The sequence below is a fragment of the Camelus dromedarius genome, chromosome 19 (assembly GCF_036321535.1).
Source record: "Camelus dromedarius isolate mCamDro1 chromosome 19, mCamDro1.pat, whole genome shotgun sequence".
Lineage (NCBI taxonomy): Eukaryota > Metazoa > Chordata > Mammalia > Artiodactyla > Camelidae > Camelus > Camelus dromedarius.
In genome coordinates, this window is record NC_087454.1 from 8,080,868 (window position 1) to 8,100,954 (window position 20,087).

The 20,087-nt window shown below is 38.2% G+C and overlaps 1 protein-coding gene across 2 annotated transcripts in view; it reads left to right on the top strand.

Moving 5' to 3' along the window:
• Nucleotides 1-20,087, top strand: part of PHACTR1 (phosphatase and actin regulator 1) — a 442,313-nt gene that overhangs the window by 11,147 nt on the left and 411,079 nt on the right. For both annotated transcript variants that reach the window (XM_031435188.2, XM_064476204.1), the window contains exon 3: nucleotides 14,878-15,024. In XM_031435188.2, the coding sequence (XP_031291048.1) occupies nucleotides 14,878-15,024 (147 nt within the window). The remainder of the gene's footprint in view (nucleotides 1-14,877; nucleotides 15,025-20,087) is intronic.

Here is a 20,087-nt window from a genome sequence, read left to right on the forward strand (position 1 = left end):
AGTGATATAGGAATTACTGACATTCAGAAACACTGAACAAATGAATATAAAACACTAAACAAAATGTCGAGTACTTAATATGCATTTAATACATATTAACTCATGTCAGTTATCTTTTAATCTTGTCAAGCCTCAGAGGAAAATGGCAGGGACTCAACCCCCCAAGAGAGACTTCTGCCCAGTCTGGTCTTCTCTGCCGCCATTCATTCCTAATTCAAATTTCTAAGCCCTTGGAAAGGTGCAACAGTCTTAAAACACAAGAAAAAGACAAAGCATCAAAACTGATTTTTAAATTAAATTGTTCACAAATCCCAAAAGAATCCTCTTTATAGTTTTACTACTGGGAATTTTCTTCCTTCAAATTCGCTTAAAACATCGACTAAACTGTACTGACTTCCTCTGACTTCACAACAAATTCTAGTTTATCAGACTGTGGCTCCCAAGGGGTGATTTAAATGAATCAGCTTTAGGGAGGCTGAAATGCATAAAGGGTGTCACCTGTATGGTGGGATGGAAACTAAACTTTTGGTGATGAGCATGCTGGAGTGTATACAGAAGTTGAAATATAATGTCACAGACATGAAACTTACATAAGTTATGAACCAGTGTTACCTCAATTTTAAAAATGAGCCAGCAATTACCTAAAAATGAGGACATAGATTTAGGAGAATCCACCTTAAATTGTATTTATCTTCATTATTTTATTTTGTTCCCTTAAGAAAAACATGGTATTGTGAAGAAAGTGACATCAAAGGCACCTGAAAGCTACTTCTAACCCAACCGTCAAAACAGCCACGAAGCTGGCTGTTCAAGTGTCTGAACCTCTATAAGCCTTTATTTCCTCATTTGCAAAATGAGGACAGTGCTTGCAATGTTATTAGTATAAAGATAAAATGACATAAATAAATTTAAGTTAGTAGATTATCAGTGTAGATGGTAGATTCTCAGTAAATATTTGTTGAAGTAATAAGTAAATTGCCACAATAAAGAAAGGAGAGAGCACTCATTGAATAACTGTTTTGTTCTTCAAGAAGCTCAAAGTCATTATAATACAAAATACCCTTGGAGAAGCAAAAACAGGATCTCAAAGTGGGAAAAGGGAATTCAGAGAATTATTCATGGAAGAGTTGGTGCCTAAGCTCTGTCCTGGAGTTAACACAATAGCGGGGCATTACTTGCAGAAAGAGACAGCATGTATAGGTCTTTCTATAAGCAATTCAGTGCAATTGGATCAGAAAATGCAAGAAGGTGAAGATAATACCTGAGACTGCAGGAAAAAAAATAGGGTTCACGGAAAGAGACCCTGAACACCAGATTAAGAAATGCTCTACAGGAAACACAGAGCATTTGAATGGTTTCTGAAGCTCAAAGACCTACTAGGCCAGTTGATCCCAAACCTTGTTACATATCAGAAATTACATATTCTGCAGCCCTTGCCTAGCTATGCTGATCGGGATCTTTGGGAGTTAAGTACAGTAATCTGGGTTTTTCCTATTTTGAGGGGTTGTTTTGTTTTATTTTTGCAGTTCCCAGATGCTTTGATGCAAATAGTGTGAGGTCTAGAATTTGAGACCCATTGACTGGTCCAATTCTTTACTGTCATAAATGAGGAAAATGGAGCCCAGAGAGGTAAATGAGTGAAGTGCAAAAAAAAAAAATTCAAGATTATATTCATTCAAAATTCACTGTTTTTTGAACACTAACCATAGACTGGGAATTCAAACTCAAAATAGATAAATCCTCTGGCTTCGAGAAGTTAATTATCTAATATGGAGACAAATAAAGAAATCATTTCTTTTAGTCCCAAAAGATAAATTCTGGAAGAATCTGCACACTGGGAGTTTTGCAAGGACAAGCGAGGGCATCCAAATGAGACAGAAATGTGTGTGTGTGTGTGTGTGTGTGTGTGTGTGTGTGTGTGTATTTGTGTATTGGGGAGAAAGTTAGATGTGATTCCAAGTTAGTGTCCAAGAGATGATAATTAATCTTTGAGTTAGATTTAGGTAGGAGAGAAAAAAAAATGTTCTGGGCAGTGTGAAGTGGCATGTGAGAAGGCATATTAAGAGTGTAATACCTTAGGGGAGCTAAAAGTATTGCAGAGTGAGAGGTGCATTACAGTTATCTAGACTGGCAAGGAAAGAGACCAGAATAGTAGGCAGGAGCAAAGGCATGTAAGACTTTGCATGGTTAACTAAGGAATTCCAAACCTGGCATTGAACCCGCTAAGGAATCTAATGCAAAGGAGATCTGCTCTCAGATCAAGACCACAAATATGGAGGACAGTTTAGAGGGAATAAGATTAGAGGAAAAAAGAACCATAAGGAAGCCACTGCAGTAATCCCAGCAAGAAGGATAGACAGTTTGGAAAGGAAATTGACAGAGTGAATCCAGCAGGAGGGAGGGATCTTTGAAATATTAGGAAAGTTCTTACCAGATGACATGTTGGTAAAATAAGTACACCAAGTGTGAGAAGGGGGTATGTCCCATGATCCCCAGATGTTTTACTTGGACTCATTGAATAGATAATGAAGCTGTTCACTGAGAAAGAAGATAAAGGAAGAGAATCAAGATGGAGGGGGAAAATATAAATTCAATTTAGAATATATTGAATTTGGAGACACTCTAAAATATCCGAATATAGATTACCAGTAGGGAATAAATTCTATAGACATAAAGCTTAGAAAACTATCCAAAACACTCAGTGTTCCTTAGTAATTCCTAAAATAATTTCACTAACATGTGTTACATCTGCCTCTGAATATGTGGTTCCTCTGGGCCTTTAATTTTCCTTCCATATTATTTGAAGGATTGGGAGATTGTTTAAAGGAAACACTTATTTTCTAAATTAAAAGTTTTTTTCCTGTAAGTACAATATTTTCTCCCTAGCACTAGTGCTTAAAATTAATAGTCCATTTGAAATATTTGCAAAAACGAAACGTCTGAAGTTACCAACATTATTCAAATTTCGGCTCGTGTTTTCATAGGAAGCAAAATTCCAAGTTAACCCTTATGAGATCATCTGAAGAAAACAAGTTTGGTTTTTTTTTAAATCTCAATGCAGCTCAATCACTTTACAGAACTGTAGGCTGTCACAAAATGTTGCAAAGGAAGAAAAAAAGAGATTCAGCTATAGCTAGTTAAAAATAGACTTCACTTTTCTTTTGAACCTACGCAGTAAGATCTTCTGTTCCATTTAGTTGACTATGCACTATTTGTGACTAAATTTGATTGGTTACACGTGGAGAAAAAATTACTTGGCTTAGTCCAGTTTAATCCTTGTCTCTGGAAAGCAAAACCATACTTCAAACATCATACTGGAAAGCTGATTTTTACCTTAGCCCCATATCCTACACTAGCGCAATAATCTGGACACGTACACAGAAGTCACAAAAGGAAATGGGAGTGAAGGGAAGACCCACATTTTAAGTGCCATTGGCTTGGTATTTATGGCCTCATTAGTCCTGGAACAGGAAATTTGTGAAGTACTTATTATGATCCTCATTTTATAGATGAAGTAATCCATGCTTCTAATCATCAAGTAACTCCCTAAGACACACACCTATTAGGCATGGAGCCAGAATTATAATCCTGAACCTTGTGACTTTTCCTACTACACCTTGTAGTCCTATTGTATACTGATGTCCATGGCAATTCTATAAATGGCTTCCTTGAGCAGATGTGTAGGGAGGTATAGACGTTCATGTCTTTCCACACATTCAAAGATAGGATGTCTCAGTGTTGTAAGGAATAAATGTGGCAGTTGAATCATTCTATATAATTAGACCCTGAGGTTCAGCTTCTTAAAGTGAATTTTTACCTTATTTACTTGGGAAACTATCGCTAGGGGGTGGTGAGAACTCCATCCTTTAGGTTGAATTCCAGGGGTAGGTGGAGGAGAGGAAGGCAATCTGCCCAAGTCCCCATGGGAACTTATTATACTCATAGCCCATTTTCCCCTCTCACTACTGAGGTAGCACATAATAATGAAAGAAATTTCAGAAAATGTAGACAAACAACAAAACAGGAAAAACTCAACCAGCCCCATCATCTAAAAACAGGTGCTTTTTACAACCTTGTGAACATTCTTACATTCTTTTTATACGCATACATGTTTTTCCAACCTAAATCAAGCTCCTCAGATTTATTACCTTCAATTTTCTCTGTCTTAATTTAAAAAAAAATTTAAAAAATTGTATCTTGGGGTAGTTGATTCTAACTGATGTAGGAAATAATAAGACATGGTTCAGGAGAAAAGAGGAAAAAGTCAACCATGCTTTGTTTTCGCCCAAAGGGTGACTTTGCCAGCTGGGTTGATGTTACTGGATCTGTTGTTCTGCCATTATTTACTAGACAAGCCTCTGACTAATACCCTGTGAACTGATCACTGTCATCAGCCCATCTGTAGGCACAACAGAATGCAAATGAAGTAACTGTTGAATCTATATGGGGTGGGCCTTCCTCTTAGACACGTACATTTGAATTTTTATGTTTTCTCCCCTCCACCACCACAATGTGCTTTTATTCTTATTATAGCCAGATATTGCACTTCATTACATTTCAATACCAAGTACCACTTAACAGCTTAGTTCATAACAGAACATTAAACGAGCAATAAGATTCAACTGGCCTGTTTTATAGGTGATAAAACTGAGGCTTAGGGAAGAAAGGAAAAGCAAAAACATTGTTTATTAAATATCTACCACATACTAGAGGCTATGCATGTTTATTTCATTCGATAATCACAAAATTGTAAGTTAGATATGACGGCCCTCAACTTACAGGGAACTAAAACTCCAGGGAATCACACAATTATGAAGATGCAGAGCCCGGATTCCAACGTGGGTCTTTCTAACTCAGCTTTCCCTACAACATTTTGACTTTCTGGAACGAGGTGATTTACCTGACGGCTGGGTGGTGGCAGACCTGGACTCCTACTATCTAGTCTGATGCCTGTATCTCTATATCCTGTTATTGTATGTGGGGCTCAAATGGGATTCAAGCCCATAGCCTTTGCCCCTAAGATCACTTTGCAAGTGGCCAAACCCAACAGTTTACCACACAAAGATAAATCCAAGTATATATCATCCTTTTGTTCACTGAACATGAACTAGAAGCATTAGAATCTTTAGATTTCAAATTAGGTCATTAATTACAGCAACTGTGTTAAAAATCGGCCATGCAGAATATACAAATAAAAAATATGAACAAAATAAAAATAAAATAGATAAGATTTAGCATTACCTATACTATTAAACAAGATTGGAAAAGTGACTTGTATATCTTAACCAGGCATGTTCAACATTTAAGTAATAGAAAGCTGTTTAGCTTTATGTCCAGCTCAATTCAACATACCAAGCTTAAAACACGTTTTCCTTTTTGCATCTAGCGTGTTTTAGCAGCCAGCCCCCAGGCACTCTGCACAGTATCTACTTTAAGAAGCTGAGAGGAAAGGAAGCAATGAACATTTGTTGCCCGCCTACCGTTTGTCAGGCACTGTGTTCGATGTTTTACATTTATTATATAATGTTTTATCCTCCGAAGGCCCAGTGAGAGAGTTTATTTTATTTCTAGTTTACATGTAAGGAAACTAAAGCTTGGAGAGCTCACAAACTTTTTTTCCAAGATCTAATAAACATTAAGCTTGGGAATTATGCCATGGTTTAATTTCACAGTGACAGTTTTACTTGAAGTTGGCTAGTAATAATAGTTTTAAAATAATAAATGTTTATTGGGAATTTCCTTTGCTAAACACTTTACATAGATTACAAGTTTGAATCCTTAAAGCAACCCTGAGACATAAGTACTATGTAAGGCCCATTTTATAGATGTACAAGAGGTGAGTGACTTGCATAAAATCATTCAGCTATTAAGTATGGAACTGGGGTACAAACTCAGGAAGGCTAACCCCAAAGCCTATGTAATTAAATTTATTGCATATTGTCTAGAAGGAAAATAATATCCACATTATTTATATATTCTTACAAAGGGAAAATTACAAAGTGCCACAGGTAGAGAGAAAGTGAAAAATACTACACTCTCACATTGGTGCTGGATTGGGGATGAGAATAAAAACATTTTAGCGATAAAAGACGGGCAGAGTTTAGACAGACAATGATTGGCAAGAAGAAGGAAAAGAAAGGTTTTTTCAGTGGAAACATTTGTACTGTCATTTGATAATGTTTTCTTCATTATTGGATCTTCTGTCTTAAAATTTCCAGTTGATCAAGCTGGTTAAGATTTGGGTTTTCTGGTAGACATAAATGGCATCTAAGCATTCATGATTGATGATCTCAGTCCATTGAGAACCCATGTATGTTACTTACCTAGTGCTGCATATCAAATTACCCCAAAACTTAGTGGCTTAAAACAGCAAACATTTGTTATCTCACTGTTTCTGGAGGTCAGAAATTCAAGAATGTCTTAGTTGGGTGGTTCCGGCTCAGAGTCTGAGGTGGCAGTCAGGATACTGGCCAGAGCTACAGTTATCCAGAGGCTTAACTGGGGCTTCCATGGTGGCTCATGCAAATGGTGCTTGGCAGGAGGCCTCAGCTTTTTGCCACATGAACCTCTTCATAGGCTTTTTGGGTGTCCTCGTGACATTGCAGCTGGCTTCTCCCAAGACCTAAAAAGAAAGCAAAACAGAAGCTGTAATGTATTTTATGACCTAGTTTTGGAAGTGATACACCATCACTTCTACCATATTGTAGAATAGTCACAGAGGCCAACACTAATTGAATGTGGGAGGAAGCTATAGAGGGCATGGATACCAAGTGTCGAGGATCATTGGACGCCATCTTGGAGGTTGGCTATCACAACATACAAGTCTTTATGGAAGCAGAGAAATTTCAAAAAACGTAGAGAACATGGTCCCCAGACTTGAACAGGTTTTGCTAATAGATCTCATATCTTTCAAATAATTTTAAAACTAGGCACAATATTACATAAACCAAAATACTAGTCCTTCTGGGTAGAGAAGGCACTATGCAATGTTATGTTAGCTATTAAGTAGTATTAAATAGTATTGCATCCATCTTTATCCAGGCATCAATTCAAGGAGAGCTAGGTATTCAAGCCTTAAATGAAGAATCAGAACAAAGACATATATTGTTATAAGAAACATGTCTGGCTTGAATGCCTAGGCATGGAACCATCTCTCTGGGAAACCACCACCTTTGGGGTATGGCTGCACAAGTTGTTAATTCCATAATTCCACTAACATGACAATGATGTAAACGGTGCACCGCTGTCTGAAGTTGCACTAAAGACCTAAATTAAGCAGCAATGATGGTAAAAAGCTAGGCAGCTTGTGGACCCCACAAAATTATCCAGATGGAAAAAGAAATCAATATCAAAACTGTACAGAATGGACAGCTCCTTTAATTACAAGTTTAAGCAGAGAGCACTAAGATGTACCAATAACAGTTCCTCAGATTCTTGGTTCTCTAGGAAAGCATGTCTATGTATAGAAAAGAAAAAATATCTTAGCCATTACATACTAAATTTAGTTATAATAAAAAGTCCAAAAGCCTTTTTGATATGTTGGTATTAAGCCTATTTAAAATATGTAAATTACTACTGCAATCTTGTTGGCTCAATATTATAGTTAATAACAATCATCTTCATTATTTACATTTTGTATTTTCTACATGAATGGTTTTTAGTAACATCACTCTAGTGACGTCATACTGGGTTTAATTGCAAGGTGTAAATGTTCTTATATTTCTAACTCATGTTAGATATGCAAAACAGTGACATAGATACTTCATCTGTACAGCCCAGATTCTTAATCTGTCTGACAATACAATACCAGAATCAATTTTTAATAAAAATTCAAACATCTCTAGCATAAATGCAGAACCAGTTACCCTTAGGACCAATACTGTATTTATCCACAGCCTGTGAGGATGCCTGACAATGATAATTTTTCAGAAAGATTTAAAATAATAATGGGACACCATCTCTAATCCTTGGAAGCTTTCATAAATACAAATAAGCATGCTTTTACTAGTACTTTTTAACTTTTACTAGAAATGATTTAAAACTTATGGAAAAGTTGCAAAAATAAGATAGTTCAAAGAATACTTGTATACCCTTTATGCAAATTCACCTGTTGATAGTATTTGACCTCATTTGATTATCACTTGCTGCCTCTTGTCTCTAATCTGTCTATTATCTGTCTGCTGTTAGATGGATCCATTGATCTATCCAGAGAAGAGTGTAAAAGTGTATATGTAGAGATGGAGAGAGAGACAGACAGACAGACAGAAAGGAGGAAGAGAGGAAGGGAGACAGAGAATATATATGTATTATATTAATAGGTTATCATTCATTAATGGACTTAATTGTTTTTTGTGCTCAAATTGTCCCAGATTTGGCCACTACAAGACCCTTCAAGCTGGCTCTTGTGTTCTGTGACATGCCTCCTTATTGGGGAGGAATGCTGTCTTGTTTCTGGCATGACCAGAAGCCCACTACAATCATTCTTTCTTTATTCCTTATATTCATTTCCAATCTAGATATTTGTCATCAGTTTCAATGCACCACAGAACACTGGGAGCACAATACTTAAAAGATTATTGCTATAAGAGATAAATATGATGACAGACTAAAAGTAAGGCTGAATCTGAAACAAAACTTACAGAATTTTGACACAGTGAAAGGTTGGTATTCACAAAGATGGCCCAAGACATTAAGAAATTATTTTAAGTAATCAAATCAAGCCATATTAAATTGATTATTATTAATAGTGTGATTTTGCAGCTTTGGTACTTAAATGCAGTAATTTTCAAATTTATTTTCTATTTTAATAAGATAAAAGCTTTTTTAATGTCAAAAGAGCTTGTGCATTTATTTTTAAATTGATGATTGGTATCAAATAGCTATGATATTCCACATCATTAGTATGATATCCCCCAGAATGTATTTGTTTATAAGAACGATGTAATTGTTTTATTTCTAAATATGTAGCTGATGGTAGCTAGCAAATTTTTGTTAAAGTAAGCCTAATTCTGTGAGCTAGAGGCTTTCTAAGATTTATTTTTAATAGTATAAAACACATGTAGAATGATGTACACAAATATAAAATGTATAACTTGATACTCTAGCTCTGGTTATAACATGCACGTAAAGGTCTTTAGTGTTAAAATGTTGACTGGCTTTAGGGAAAAAAAAAAAGAGAACAGTCCTTACCCTGAGTCAGCAATCACATTAAAAAGAAGCAATTAAAAAAAAAACAAAACTATATTTGGAAGTTGTTGAGGTCACTGTTGAACTCAGTCCTTTCTACCTGCACAGCCACATCCACACAGGCACACACACAATCATATGGGTATTGCCACATCATGGAAACAGTATGAAGGAAAAGAAACAGATTCTAAGGGATGCATAGTTACATCAAATAGACCTGAATAACATGAAATAACTTGAGAGAAGTATGGATGCCATGTGGTTTCCTAAATACGATTTATTATAAGTCAAGGGAACAATGTATATTCTTAGATTAGGAGACAAAATATGCCATGGATATTTATGAAAAGAAGTAGAGATCCAAGAATAGCTATAAATACTCAGAGTATTAGAGCTAAGTAGAGCATTAAGGTCATGTTATCTGACCTTTGCGTTTTTTTCCTTTCAATTTTATTGAGATATAATTGACATATAGTACTGTATAAGTTTAAGGTTACAGCATAATGATTTGACTTACATACATCATGAAATGATTACCATAGTAGGTTTAGTGAACATCCACCGTCTCATATAGATACAAAAGAAAAGAAGAGGAAAAAATGTTTTCCTTGTGATGAGAACTCTTGGGATTTATTCTCTTAAAAACTTTCATATTTTAGATACAGCATTGTTAATTATATTTATCATGTTGTGTATTATATCTCTAGAACTTATTTTTCTTATAACGTGAAGTGTGTACCTTTCGACTGCCTTCATCTAATTCCCCCTCTCGCTCCTACCTCTGGTAACCACAAATCTGATCTCTTTTTCTATGAGTTTGTTTGTTTTTGAAGTATAGTTAACCTACAACACTATGTTAATTCCAGGTGCATAACATAGTGATTCCGTATTTCTATACATTTCAAAATGATCACCACTGACAAGACTAGTTAAAATGTCACCATACAAAGATATTGCATAGTTATTGATTATATTCCCCCACACTGTACATTTCTTACCTATGACTAATTTATTTTGTGACTAGAAATTTGTACTTAATCTATCTCACCTATTTCTCTCACCCCTTAATCCCTTCCCCCAGCAACCACTGGTCTTTTCTCGGCATCTACAACTCCACTTCTATTTAGTTATATTTGTTCATTCATTCTGCTTTTTAGATTCCACATAGCATCTGTCCTTCTCTGTCCCCTCCAAGTCCATCCATGTTGTCACAAATGGCAAAACCTCATTCTCTTTCATGGCTAAGTAATAATTCCACTGCATGCATATATATATATATATATATATATATATATATATATATATATATATATATATATATATATATATATATACACACACACCACATCTTCTCCGTTCATCCATGATGGGCACCCAGGTTGTTGTCATATCCTTGAATATGTAAACAATCATGCAGTAGACATAGGGGTGGACATATCTCCTCAAATCTGTGTTTTCATTTTCTTTGGACAAATAAGGGCAGAATTGCTGGATTGCATGGTAGTTCTAGTTCCAGTTTTCTGAGGAACCCCCACACTGTTCACATCCTTGCCAATACCTGCTATTTGTTGTCTTCCGAATAAAAACCATTCTGACGGGCTTGAAGTGACAGCCCACTGTGGTTTTGACTTGCATTTCCCTAATTATTGATGACATTGAACATCTTTTTATTGACTGCTGGCCATCGGTATGTCTTCTTTGGAAAAATGTCTTTATGTCATCCTCTGCCCATTTTTTAATCAACATTTTTTTTTGATGTTGAGTTGTATGAATTCCTCGTATATCTTGGATATTAACTGTTTATCAGATATATTATTTGCAAATACCTCCTCCCGTTCAATGGGCAGCCTTTTAATTTTGTTGACAGTTTCCTTCACTGTGCAAAAGCTTTTTAGTTTGGTGCCATCCCAATGTGTTTATTTTCGCTTTTGTTACTCTTGCCTGAGGAGACTTATCCAAAAAAACATTGCTAAGACTGATGTCAAAGAGCATGCTTCCTATGTTTTCTTCTAGGAATTTTATGGTTTCAAGTCTTACAGTTAGGTCCTTAATCCATTTTGAGTTTATTTTTATATATATGGTGTGAGCAATTGTTCTAATTTCATTCTTTCACATGTAGCTGTCCAGTTTTCACAACACTGATTCAAGAGGCTTTCTTTTCCCCCATTGTGTACTCTTGCCTCCTTTGTTTAATTAATTTAATTGATTTATTTAATATTAATTTGATTAATAGACCTATTAAGTGTGGGTTCATTTCTGGGCTCTCTATTCTGTTCCATAGACCCATGTGTCTGTGTTTGTGCCAGTATAACCCTCACATTCTCATAGCTGGGGTGACTGAGTGACATGCCCAGTGTTACTTGAAGAGGCAGTGGTAGAACTGAGAGCAGCACCCACCATCCCTGATTCCCACTCCAGGGCTCTTCCCCTGATGTTACTCAGCTGGACATTTTATGACAATAGGTCACATGTATGAAAGAAATCCCGAAGAATAAAGAATGTGGAAACATTGGGACAAGTCCACAAGAGTAAAAATTTCATACAGGAGTGAACCCTTCATACAGGATAAGAGAGATACATGAAATGGGACTGACTTTGTCAGGAAGTTGTTATTAAAGAACTAAGATGGAAGGGGAAAAAAGAGGCTAAGTGGAAACAGAATGTTCTCATTCTTAGTAAATGAGATAAAGAAGACAATAAGTTATGGAGGCCAAAAAATGGAAGATAACAGTCAGCAATGAAAATATAAAATAATTTAAGAACATGGAGATAGATGTAGTATTTTCATGTCACTTTTGTAAAAAGTGTGTATCTAGAATTATTTCAATAATAATAGTTCATATGAAAGAGATTATGTGAAAGTACATTTAAATTCTTGAGAAGAAAGATAAACCTAAAACCTTAACAATGTTAAGTTCCTGATGCTTTAAAATGTTGAATGAGTGAGAAACAGGAATTCAAAGATGTACTTCTCTATATCAAGAACCATTATTATGTAATATCAAAGAGGCGCAGAGAAAACTAAGGCTAGGTATTCCTTCAGATGATTTTATTGCTTTTTAGAGACATGGCACATGAAGGAAAATACAGGGGGGTGGGAAAATCCCAAACAATTTGAACAATCAAATAGCACTGCATTAACTCAAAGAGATGTATAGTTCATACAGTATTCAGAGTTGTTTGAGTTGATTTCCCTATTTTTGTACTTCCTTAAGAGCTTGAACCTAAATGTTATAATCATAATATTGGTTTGCAGCCCTATTAGTCATCTAAAAGCATTAACCTTCATGGTTCATTTGATGAGCCAAATGCCCCTGCTGTGCCTCCTGGGAGAGGAGGTATCCATTTTTAATCTATGTTTTAACAGAGATAAATGGGGCATAGTAAGGAGGCAAATGTTACAGGAAAATGAATTTAAAACGTGGCTAGTCAACCAAACATGTATACTTACTAAATCAATATACTGGTTAAGGACACAGGATTCGAAATCAGGTAGACATAGATTTGGTCCCCAGTTCAGCTACTCATTTATTCGTTAGTTACATAACTCTCCTTCACTACTCTTCTTCTCTTTTCTTCCTCCCTCCTCCCTTTACCCAAACCTCCCTCCTTTTATTCAAAAGTATCTATTGAGCATTTACTCTGTCCTGGATTCATGCCACAGACTGGTGGGCCAGTTATCTTATATACCTGAGGGAGAACATGGAAAGTTTATAGGGAAGAAATTTGTGGTGTGCAACGCAAGGAAAGGTGCAGATGCAAAAATGAGCCAGACTTGTTGGGCAACCCTGAACAGACTGGAGGGAAATAATGGGAGATGAGTTTGGAAAGATAGATTGAAATCGGATTATAAAGGGCCCTGGATGCTAGGATAAGCAATTTAAAATTAACATGCAGGGAACTGGCTAACAATTAGAAGTCCAGTTAGGAAGGTAGTCTAGAAGAGGAAGGCCAAGGGAGGAGATGATTTCGAGAAGGAAAGATTACCACATACTTCAAAGAAGCCAAGAAAAAAATGGATTTAACTATTGAAAGGATATTGATGACCTTTAAAATAACTTTGAGTGGTGGGGATAAAAAGTTGTGGTAGGGGTGAAAGAAGGGAATTAAGATTGAAAAAATGGAGCCCGTGAGACCAAGAGTTCCAGTGGAAGGTTAAATAGAATGGGGAAGCAGTAGTCTGGTAGGAATTGAGAAAGCAGCAAGGCCAAGGGCAAATGAAGAACTACTACTTGTGTGTGAACTAAGAGACCAATGTTAAGAGATCGCAGATTCGAGGATGCAAGAATACAGGATGAGAGTTAGAACTGACAGCTGAAGTGGAGAGGGAAGTCTTGCAAGGCTGAAGCAGCACTTCATCCTCTGAGAGGGGCATGACTTGACACTGAGATTTCCTTTGTAGCGGGAAGGGAATCGAGGTAACATTTATCTGTATCCTCCAGGTGGGCTCTTATTAGAAAGAAAAGTGGCAACATCAGGCCACAAAAAGACCAAGTGACTGAAGCTGCCAAAAGACAAACATAAAAGAGTGGAGCCCATCAATAGGTTCAGTGAGAGTATTAAAGCATTCTGATTCACACTCCAGAAACCCTTCTGGTTTTTCCTGCTGTATAACATGAGAAGGTCACAGTGCAAACATTCAAAGAAATGTAAGGTGCCCTTGATCTTCACCCCCTCCTTCAGAAACAGTAGTGTAGAGTAGTGTAGACTACAGATCCAATCCAAAGGCTATTATCTGTGCTCTAAGTCACCAAATAAAAAGTTGAAGGTTAAAATGAATGGGTACTTCTATAGAGATAAACACATCCTAGAAGTCAGTGGTGGTAAGAAGGCCACTCAGTTCTGTGTGAATATGCCTAGTCTACATTCAAAGTATCAACTCTAGAAACTTTACTGCCAAACTGCTCCCGAAGTTGTATACACTTTTCCTCTGCCCGCTACCTCTCAGGCTCAAGGAGGGCCTGCATGAGAGCTTCTGGGGATTCTGTACCTGGTTCTGTCTTTAAGAGAGCTTCAGGCTGGGAAAGAGGGAGCAGAAGGCTGTTCTGTGTACGGTGCTCTCCTCCATGACCACCTGGACCTAGGCTTGCACCCCAAAATAATAATTCCATGCAAGGAGAGCGAAAGCTGGGATATCTGGTTGGGCATCCTCAGACTGGAGAGTCTCGTGGGTTAAGGAGACCCTAGTGTGCACCTGAAGAGCAGAGTAAGTGCGTTTGGCGGGAGAGGGCACAGTGCTGACTGAGCATCTTTGCTTTGGAGTCTTCCCTTTCGCATAAGCCTATCTGTGCCAAGAGCTGAAAACTGGGGCTGCGGGCAGGAGGTGGGGTGTCAGTCTGAGCACTGACCCGTTGGCCCTGAGGCTGGGGAAGGAGTTAGGGGGAGCCCTGAGCGATAGCCAGGGATAGCCTGATCTCTGCTCCAGTCCACAAATCCTTAACGGATTTTCTTTCTCTCCCTTCACCCTTTTCTCTCCTTTGCTCTCTTTCTTTCTCTCTCTCTCTTTTCCCCCTTTTTTCCCTCTCTTTTTCCCCCTCCCTCCCTATCCCTTTCCCTTCCTCTCCCATCCCCCTCTCCCCTCCCCCTTTCCGTGTGTGAGCCTCTTCCTTTCCCCTCCTCCCCTTTTCCGCCTCTCTCTCTCTCTCTCTCTCTCTCTCTCTCTCTCTCTCCCCATCTCCTTCTCCCTCTCAGCTCGCCGGGCGACCCTGCTCCTGCCTCCCACATTAATGGCGGCATCTTCGGAGGACGATATAGACCGGCGGCCCATCAGAAGAGTCCGCTCCAAGAGCGACACGCCGTACCTCGCGGAGGCCAGGATCTCCTTTAACCTAGGGGCAGGTAAGGACGAAGCTCTTGACTTGCTCTCTTCCCCACCCCGCCTGGCTTCCTTCCCTCCTCGCCGGCTGGCTCAGCCCCCTGCCCCTCCTTTGGTCTTCCCCTCCCGGCAGTGCCCTCCCCTCCCGCCCCCTTTCCTACCCAGCCGGGTGCCTGCGCTCGCTTGCTTGCTCTCTTTGTGTGCAGAGTAAGGAGGGGTGTGTGCGTGTGTGTGTTTTGCGGAGGTGGGGGAGGGTAGTGCTTGGAGCCCTACATCCACCCAGGAGTCACACGCAGGCTTTCCCCTTCCTTGAAGAGAAGAAAGTGTCACTGATAACAATGATCGTGGGCGTAGCCAAGAGCTGGGTCGGTTTGCAAGTGTGCTGTCTGTGGGCGGAGGGTCTGGCAAGGCTCCGCTGGTGTGGTTTGCTGGTGGGGTTACTAAGAGGGTGGAACTTGTTGGTGACATTCAGACTCTGGTGATTTTGCGGAGTTTATACCACTGCTGCGGTTTTGGAGTGAAGAGAGGGGTGGGGTTAACAGATGGGAACAGGACCAAAGAGTTGGCAAGCAACCATAGTGATGATGATAATAATATGGTCTATAGGATACATGTGGGGTGATAATGAAGTTGTCACTAGAACTGGTGCCCAAAGTGGCCCAGATGGAATTAAGTGAAAAAGATAACTGAAGTAGAGGAGGGAGAGAAAGAGAGAGGGAAGGAGAAGAGAAGAAGGAAGGGGGAGGGAAAGAAGGAACCACAAAGACCACTGAGGGATTCAGGGAGTCAGACTGCTTTGAGACCTGTCAGGGTTATCTGAAAGGAAGCACCCAGTGTTTGCTGTCTCCACTGCTGCTGCTCCAGGTTCACAGGCAGACCTCACCTGCTGTTACTAGCAGATGGTCACTATCACTGGGAGGAAGGTGTTCACCACTAACTTCGCATTGCTGCCTCTTCTGAAAGATTGCTAAGTCTCTACCCAAGATTGCATCTCTTCCTTTCTAGAGCCCCTTAGTATTCTAGCAACTCCAGTGCAAAAAGAGCAAGGGCATTTTCCTGAAGATGCACCTTCAAAATAAGTTTAAAAAGCAGATGATACTTTTTTTCTTTAGGAAACTAAACCCTTGGTAATGGAACTGAATCAAAATGTGTGTGTGTGTGTGTGTGCACATGCACATGCACATGCTGGACTAAAGAGAAACTTCAGATAATGACTATTTTATACAGTATTGAGAAGTTTGAACAAAAGAGAAAGCTCTGCATAGAGAAACAAGATGTGTGACTGGTAGGTTGGTTACTGAATGTGCCAAAGTTGCCAAGTTCTTTGGAGTTTAATTTTCCTACCTTGGTGATTTTTTTTTTTTTTAATTCTGTGTTTCCTTGTCACTCCTGAAATGTTTGCCTCTCTGTATTTGGGACTGGGAGAAAGAGGACTTTATTGGGGGAAGCTTTGACAGTTTTTGTGGTGTTCTGTAGTAGCCTGTATTCTCCCTATGGAACTATTAATCCTTCACTTGTGTGTTCCCGATTCAGAATATAGTTGTGAGAAGTCTTGGGAAGGACTGAAAAGAGTTTCTTTTAGTGTTGAGATTGTTTTCTGACCCAGCAATATTAAGAATTATTCCTTTGATTCCACTGCTGTCAAACTCTGGTATATTCCCTTAGTGTTTTTGGCTTAGCACAGAAGGAAAAGGGCTAAAGAGGCAGTTAATAAATGTTGTTTACCTTCCAGTGCTGCTTTTACAACGAATAATAAAATAAAGCACAAAAAAAGAATTTTAAGTTTCTGCTACTACTGAATTAGGTTGAGCCATTTTGCCACCAGATTAAACCCAGTGACTTGCAGTCTTTTATTCTGGTTAAATTGCTCTGGAGGCTAATGAAAAGATTGGACTTTTCAGGTTGGACTTGTCGCCCTTTCATCTGGAAATAAACAAGCAGAACAAGCTCCCAGTCCCTTACATATGTCCCTTAGAATATCCTTAAAAGCAAAGTGTCAGGAAAGACAGCAGCAAGAAAGAAATGCAGTGGGAGAGGATGTTTGTCAAGGAGGGAGGGCAGTCGCTGACGGCTGTGTTTTGCGGTTAGGGGAGCTGTCCTCTCGGTGGTGCTGAAGCATAGGGCTGTGCGACACAGACAAGGCTGTAAGCTGGACAGCAGAGGAAGGAGTGCTCAGTCTCTTCGTGATGGAATCCCATGGAAAAGGCACAATATCTGGCCACTGAAAACTTTTCTATCCCTGCCCACCTATGTTTGCCGCCTGTTTACTACACCTCACGCCTACTACTCCACTGTTCAAATCGGGAGGTTTTGCTCTAATTTTGTACCGGCTGCTCACTCCTGGGGCTTTGTTTATTTTCCAGCTGGTTGTGGTTGCTTTCCTGACATAGTAAGATCTACCCGCAGATGTGCATTTCCCCTGCATTTAAAAGTAATTGTAACCCCTGGTTTAAAAAGCAAACAGCCTTGTTTATCTCCTTGAGCAGAAAGTTGTAATTAAACTATTAGTGTCGTTATCAGCATTGCTGAACAGAGGAGCCTGCACACTCTGGATAAATTACATAATTTGGGCATAGAGAGAATTTTGTTTGTCTCTTAACAACAATTTATAAACAATTAAGCAAGGAAGCTTTTATCTGCCCTTCCTTTCCACTCTTCTCTATCCCTAGCACTTACTCTTTATTCTTTCCAGAGAAATTCTTTATTGGTTTAAGCTATTTATGTTTAATATTTGCTTTCTTATACCCACTCATTATATATAAGTCCATGTTTAATATTTTAGTGGTTCAGCAATGCTTCAAGGAAATAAATATACACATATTCATTTTACTTGGATATCATGAAATCATTTGGGGACCAACTCCCTTAAAACTAACCTGTACACTTGCCAAATAAAGTGGCCTGGGCATTTTAAATGCTGATTAAATTCTTAAGCATTTCTTCAACTATACCATGTCCTAATGGTACATAATAATATCATTCCAGAAATAACTCCACAGCTTGAGTGAAGGATATAATCCTTCACCTGCAGTCCCAAGTCAGTCAAAGAATGTGGGAACCAAAATGTGGGTCTTTCATCACTTTATGAAGATGCTAATTTCAGGGTTCATCTTAAATTGAAAGACTAGAGAAAGAAATTGTGTGAACCATGACTTTACTTTTCTAAAAGAGCCCCTTTTGTAGGTTTTTAACTTTTGTTTAGCATTTAGCATATTATGAAAACATTGATAGATGATTGCTGAAGATCATGTAAATTCTAGAGAGAATTAAGCCAATGTATTTCCTGAAAGTTACCCAGACACATTAGATCTTATTTAGAACACTGGAAGAAGTTTTTTTCCTGAGAAATTCAAATGTGTTAAAAGGACATCGTGTAACAGAACAGTAAGTTCACAGTATTAGTAGCAAGTGTTTCTAACTGTGTTCTCACTCAGTAATGAACATCACTGATGTTTAGCTTGTAAGAACTTACCCTGCCTTATGAGGTCATCCATTCCCTGCACGGAAGTGAATGCAGTGTAGAGTTGCAGCTCATCTGGCGAATATTTTACTATGGGCTAATGTATTCATCTTTATCTTAACAAAAGAATATTTGATACATAGAAGATACTGAAATGAAAAGGTTCTCCATAATTACACATCAAAATAAATGAAAGTTATGATAAATGGAAGATTTAAGCACATCTGAACTTTCTCAGAGGGCAGTCAAAAGAGGGAAGGCTAGCCATTGTGATGTTTTAAGATTGCTAAACACAAAACCAGCCATTTTGCATTATTGAGAATAATAAGTTCTTCTCTAGTCATAAGTACATTTAAACTTTGTTGACATTTCAGAATGGCTTTGTACTTATGGAGGAGATTTTAAATAGCATGGTCAACCCCAGAATACTTATCCTCTTTGGAAGGCTGAGATCTGTTCTAGTTCCTGATGTTAGCCAGGGATAGTTGTTTCTGAGTGCCATTGGTCTCCTCCACTCTTTCAGGCCCAGAAGAAAATTGCAGTCAAAATTCTCTTGCTCTGCCTATCTGTAAGAATGGATGGGTCAGTCACATTAAGTTTTAAACTGAGATCCCTTTCCTACCTTTTTGAGGAGGAAGACCTTTATCCCTTAGCTGAATTATAAAAGTCCTTGGTATTGAGAAGTGACATCCCTGAGTGTGCTATCATCATTTAGCAAAGAGAACTGTCGCTAGGCAAAAAGACTATTGTCATGCTGAACCAAGATTGTCTCGACAATCTGAAGGTCTTGGTAAGCATCCTCCTTCACTATCTAAAGAATGCCAATGTATCCTTCAGAATATTCTTGTCATTGATTTCAAATTGAAGGCAGGTATATGGGTCTGGCTTTTATTTGGTGGGTCCAAAATCTCCTTTAAATTATTGCTTCTGGCATTCAGTAGCCAGAATCCAAGTGGCTGACTATGTAGCTGACCAGGAGCCTTTACTGTGGGACTCTCTGAGGGTTTGCCCTCCTCTGTGCCATTGGCAAAGCTAGCTAACCTGATAATCCCATTATGTCATGCATTGAAGTGGTACTAATGATGACCACTCCAGATAACACAAATAATATACACCGGGTACAGAAAAGTAAGTAACACTATGACAAAATGGAAGTCCTTTGCCATAAATCTTTAACTTGGCTGCTTGTCATGTCACTGTTTCAATAATTCATACATTTATGAGACAACTCAAACACAAAATCTGCATTGCATAGTTAAATTTTCTTAGGATCTTTTAATCTGGGCATTATTTAAAAAATTTTTTTAAATATCTAACTATTATATTTACCATTATCACTAAATGCTAAGTTTCTTTTTGGTTTGTTTTTTATATGCCCATATATTTTAATTTCATGGAAGACTATGAAGGTATGTTTATATGAAAAATTAAGAATCAAGATTGATTCTAATCTCTTCCTCTAAAAACATAGGCAAGTCATTTAACCTTTCTAAGTTTGATTCACTCAGCTTTAAATTCTTAAATCTCGAAAGTCCCATCCAATCTAAAAAATTTGTATGAATAACTGGTACTTCTAGCTTTGCTAGTGGATACATACTATGCCACTGATTTTACATATAGTCTTCT